Source organism: Ochlerotatus camptorhynchus, unplaced genomic scaffold, assembly GCF_037179485.1.
Source record: "Ochlerotatus camptorhynchus isolate MF236.1 unplaced genomic scaffold, CSIRO-AGI_Acam_v1.1 ptg000053l, whole genome shotgun sequence".
In the NCBI taxonomy this organism is placed as follows: Eukaryota; Metazoa; Arthropoda; class Insecta; order Diptera; family Culicidae; genus Ochlerotatus; species Ochlerotatus camptorhynchus.
In genome coordinates, this window is record NW_027040543.1 from 233,974 (window position 1) to 239,787 (window position 5,814).

The 5,814-nt window shown below is 39.7% G+C and overlaps 1 protein-coding gene across 1 annotated transcript; it reads right to left on the reverse strand.

The window, feature by feature from the left end:
- Positions 1 to 1,287: 1,287 nt before the first annotated feature.
- Positions 1,288 to 5,059, reverse strand: LOC135717230 (guanine nucleotide-binding protein subunit beta-5-like). Its single transcript, XM_065239214.1, has 5 exons — positions 4,862 to 5,059; positions 4,524 to 4,779; positions 1,976 to 2,387; positions 1,653 to 1,916; positions 1,288 to 1,589 (listed from the first exon to the last, which is right to left on the reverse strand). The coding sequence occupies exons 1-5, from the start codon at positions 4,974 to 4,976 to the stop codon at positions 1,578 to 1,580; spliced, it is 1,059 nt and encodes a 352-aa protein (XP_065095286.1). The 5' UTR covers positions 4,977 to 5,059; the 3' UTR covers positions 1,288 to 1,577.
- Positions 5,060 to 5,814: the final 755 nt, after the last annotated feature.

Below are 5,814 nucleotides of genomic sequence, written 5' to 3' on the forward strand. Positions count from 1 at the left end.
AAATCTATCGGTTTTGATGGTGGAAACTAGAGAGGGTCTAGTATGATAGAGGAGCGGATTCAAAACAAACTGCCTTGGCAACCTATGCCTAGGTGATTTCTAGCAACACTGCCAATGCAATTAAGATAGGCGCTGCTTGATTGGCTCTGGCTTTGACAGCTCATTTGGCTCAAAACCAGCCAGTCCACTCCTCTCTTATACTAGACCCTCTCTAGTGGAAACTAATACCATAGAGGTAACTCTAAGACTAGTAGGTCCCGATGAAACGTGCTCAACTTTTTGGCAAGCGGCGCCGGTGGTGTAGTGGTAAGCGTGATTACCTCTCACCCCAGCAGGCCTGGGTTCAATCCCAGTCGGCGCCGCCGGGATGTTCTGAGGCATAACATCTCTGATCACGCCTTCCTTCGGAAGGGAAGTAAAGCCGTTGGTCCCGGTTCATGAGTTGATGGGTCGATAGGTAGGGTCCAGATGTGGGAGCTGCCTTCCTGGCGTCGGTAGCATTGGTGCTCAGCACGGAAAACAAGATCGACGGAAAACAAATCAAGGAAAAAAAAACTTTTTGGCACAGCTCTGGTACTATCTTCGGTCCCAAGCTAATCGATCCACCCGTCGAAACATAGGAAAATCCACGAGCCCGTCATTTTATCTGTCAAACTTTCATAGTCAAAGATCATATTGCACACAAAATCAACTATGTTCAAATCAAAACAAAAATACTAGCCCATCTGGTGGCTGATGGTACAAGCATAGAGGTAACTCTAAGACTAGAAGGTCCCGAAATAACGTGCTCAACCCCCACCATCTTTCCCTGTTGTATTTAACGTTTTGGACGCTAGATAAGAACCTCCTTTATCAAACTATGTGGTAGAATTAACGCGAAATCGGTTTGCATAGCAGTGGTTATGAAAAGAGAAAGTCGATGAAGAGAATCGATCAAAGCAGATAGGCATCGAGAAGTATGTTGATAGCTTGTCATTTTGTCATTTCGAGATATGTTTGATTCCTTGAGTATCACTGATAGCATCAGTGGTGATAGGGATAGGGATAAGTAATAGATATATAATCTCTGGGAAAGAGATGATTCAGCATATAAGGAATTTTCACATAGAATGTTTTCAGTCTTATATATTCATAGTTTCACACTTAGAGAATACATTCAGTTTATTTGATTTAGATAAATATTTGTGTACATAAAAGTTAACATGGCACAACAAATATAAATAAATTAATAAAACCACAATAAATATTTTGTGCTAAATTTTTGTATAGCTATTAAATACTGATTTTTTTTTTAAATATAGTACGATAGCTGAAAACAAATGTTTGTCGTTCTATAAATTATAGAAAACGAAGTGCTAATATATTTCTAGAATACAATTACAACTACGGAAACAGTTGGAAAGACAAAAGCTCTATCCCTTTTGACTATTCAACAGCATTTTTGGTAATTTTTCACTAATTTCTAGACAGAGAGAGACACATTAACGTTTATCTTCCGAATATTACTTCACTGTAACTTTTAAATATTTTGTGTTTTTTGGTGGCATAATAGATTCTGCTCTTCAATAAAAGTTTACTTAAGCCCATATCTAGAAAAAAAAACAACATATTAGAGAAACCCTTACTCTTAGGCATTAATAATAGATACATACTCTGAGAGTGAAATCCCAGCTTCCGGTTGATAATGCTGTACCATCTGGCGATACTTGCAGGCAAGAGACCTTATTTTCGTGGCCATAGAGCAGACAAACGCGTTGCGCCTTAAGTGTATCCCATACATTTACTGTGTAGTCATTATAACCGGCGAACAACAGCCTACCACTTACAGAGAAATCGACTGAGTTTACCCCAAATATGATGCTATCTTTACTGAAAACAGCCACTTCCTTATCTGCTCTCATATCGAATAGGCGGCACTACGGTATATGATAATGAGTTATGAAACAGAAAGGTATATTAGTAGAAGTATACTCACAGTGCTATCATCCGAACCAGTACTGATTGCATCTCCGCTTGGGTGAAATTTAACACTGTTGACATCGGACTGATGCCCTTCAAAGGATTGAACGACATGACCGGAACGCATGTCCCAAATAAATGCCATCTTATCACAACTTCCGGATACAAAAGTATTGCCTGTCTCGTTAGGTGCCAGATCTATAGACATTACATCACCAGTATGGCCATGGAAGCTTTGCAGTAACTGACCAGATTCGACATCCCATAGAGCACAAGTAGAATCACCACTTCCAGTCAATATTTGCTGATCGGAGTTGGGGAAAATGCAGCATGACATGTAGCTTGTGTGCGTTCCAACGGTTTTCTTCCGCGAAGAGATATCCTCTTCCATGGTGATTGGATAAACGGTAACTTTATTGTCTAATCCGCTGTAAGTGAATATATGAATACTGTTGGTTCGTAAATGATTGTAATGTAAACAAACAGAAATACAAAGTAAACCATTAAATATTCCAAACTATGATTTCAATTTACGACAACCGAACTAAGGTTTAATATTATGCTTGGAAAGTTGAATAAATTTCTAATAAATAGATCAAAATCATGTTTTGTGGAAAGTAATTCATTTCTATTTAATTAAACGTAAAGATAACCATTTTAAAAGAAAATTCCTTTTACCGTTCGCTAATTCTCCACACACATTGCAATCTAGTTAACAAGCAGGTTGGGTTGATGCTCGTGTGTGGAGTGGTTGCAAGACAAAATTGACAGTAGTTATTCCGCGGATTTGATGCTTACTTGGATGACAAACTATGAGCATGAGCATTATTTATATAATAAATTATAAGCACAGGAAAGGTCACACTTGTACAGTTTGTGTATAGTTGTTTATTTGTTATGTTTGCATCAACAGACTAGAAATAGTCCCAATGATGTGTTGTAAAAAAAAAGTACAGATTATACAGACTTCATATACTACAGTTACAAACGAAAATAACTAGGAAAGCATTGTCAAGTTACTAAAAATGTAGGAGTCTTAAATTTTACACTTAGCTGTTGGGCGTCAAGCGCCTTCGGTCAGCAAAAAAGGCAGAGAATCTTGGCGAAGCATATTCCGTGTCAAGTGGAAATCGAACATCGACGGTACTCGGTTAAACACTCACTGCAAGTCGTAAATAGCGCTCCCTAAGCTATAATTAGTTCGAAGAAGTGGAAGTCTCAGCATAAGACTGTTGCGTAGTGATCGAGGTTGAACATTAATGTTCACTTGTTGCAAAATTGCTTGGCAGTCGATTCTTCCTTGCAGAGTATCGGCGACGGTTAAGGTTCTGAAAACATTTCTTCTGATACGTAAGGGCTCGACATTGATCAATTGGCAGCGATTCTCGTAGCTTGGAAGACGAAGTGGTTATCTCCAAGGCAGCTTACGGAGCGCGAAGCGAAGAAAACGTCGTTGCACAGATTCAATTCGCTCGGCCCCATTATTGTAGTTCGGGCTCCAGACTGCAGAGCAGTATTCCAACGTAGATCGTACGAGAGAGCAATAGAGCGATTTCAAGCAGTAAATGTCTGTGAAGTTCTTAGTAATCTTGAAGTTCTGAGTTCTGGACGCTTTGTCGACGCATACGATATATGGTGTGAGTATGTCGGCTTTGAGTCTAGAAGAACGCCTAAGTCTTTCACGCAATGTACCCGTTCGATAGTCGTGCCTAGTAGTTTGTAGTTGAAAGTAATCGGTTGTTTCTTGCGTGAGAAAGTAATAACTGTACACTTAGCTGGGTTGACCACCAGTCGGTTTAGACTACACCAGTCAGCAAAGATGTCAATCTGATTTTGGAGAGAACGGCAGTCGGCGAGTGAGCGGATGCGCAGAAAAACTTTCAGATCGTCTTCAAACGATAATCGTGGCTCTGTGATAACATGGTGAACGTCGTTGAAGTAAAGGAGAAAGACCAATGGTCCCAGATGGCTACCCTGAGGTATACCGGATTTTGCGCAGAAGCTTGCTGAGCGACAAGTACCCAAAGTTACTGTCAATTGGCGCTCCGTGATGTATGAACGAAACCATCTCAAAAGATTTCCACCGATCCCTAGCCTATCTCGCAATTTCTTTTCAACGAGTTCTTGTATACTGCTCATAATTAATATACAAATAATGCTCATGCTCATAGTAAGTGTATCCGCGGCATTAGTCGAACGGTGGAAGTAAAATGAACGTTCCGATTTAAGGTGGGCGGAGTCCAACTCTGCCAACCTGATTATAGTATAGTCGCTATCTTTAATATAGTGACTATAGATTGTGTGGGGAAGTCGCACAAACATCGCGTGTTTTAAATGGGCTGGTCAACAGGTTAAGGTATACGAGTCGAATAGCAGATTTGATTGTTTGTGACGCAACTCCGACATGTTTGCTTGGTCAACGAATTGGTTGAAAGGAGATCCAGTCGAAGAAACAAGTTACAATGTGTATGAGTGTATGGGCTGCATCAGAGCATGACTGTCTACCCATATGTATCCATAAATTCCCTTCACTGATTATATTCCATAAAATGCATTTTACTTACCCACAAGCCACGAGATTACCGGATGGAGCATACGAGCACCCCATTACCCATGTAGTCGGCATTGTAACGGCATGCTCTTTGTAGTTAGTGAATGCATCCCAAATGATAAGCTTTCCGTCCTGCGACGATGAAACGATATGCCTTTTATCCGGGGACCAATCGGAGCAGAGAACTTTTGCTTGGTGCCCCTTAAGCACACGACGCGGTTTTATGTTCAGATAGGTGATCATTTCGAGTCGCTCAGCAACGGAAGAAACTAGAGAAAACAACTTTTATTAGTAAATAGAACAACCAAAATACATCCCACCATGGGTCAAAGTTGCCAAACTAAAACCTACGAGTAACATCGTTGAGCTTCTGTCGTTCCTCTTCCAACTTTGCCTTCAACGATTCCGCTTCCTTCACAAGTGCAGCTACCTTGTCGGTAGTGTTGTTGCTGAGGACTTCGGTCATATTTATCACCGTTATTTTTGCTGATTTTATTCTTTTCCTAGTTTAGTTGAAAAATTTACACCGAAATACCAAAAAATCGGCAGATTGGAAAATTTTGCACCACTTGACAGTTTCTAATAAATCAATAAACAAATCACTGTCAAATGCTGTCAAGGTTCTTATATATACACGGAAAAACGAGTTTATGCATTGATGACTATTTTTTTAACCACTTTTGGGAGCTTGTTCGAGCTGTCATAGAGTGGTTGAAATTTATAGCAAAAAAGTGTACACGGTGTTTCGCGAAAACCCATTAATGGGTATAAAAATACCCATTTCCGCTAAAAGTGCCCCTCCTCATTTAATGGGTAAACTATGGTTTACTCATAAATGGGTAAATGGGTGGTCTGTCAATAAATGGGTGTTTTTTCACCCATTTTCTTATATTGTGTTTACCGTAAAATGGGTGAAAAAATACCCATTTTTACAAATGGAGGATGCAAGCGATCGTTGATGTAAACATGTTTTTAAAACATTGAAAATAAATGCAGGTGTTCCGCTCAAATTTTTCACGAAACATTATAATACAAGTTATCCATTGTATTGACTTATCCGTAAGCCTCTCCAACGTTTTGGATTCTAACATTTTCCGGAGATCGTTGCTGCGGACAGTAACTGTTTGCATCGAGGTTTGCATTCCCAATGAGCCGGTGACGGAAATGAGACGATAAAATTTCGAAGTGTTTTTTCACCCATTAATGGGTAAAAAATATACCCATTATGCAACCGTGAACTGATTCTTTAAATGGGTATTTTTTCACCCATTTTAGGATTTCAAAATTCCCCCATTTTTTGACAG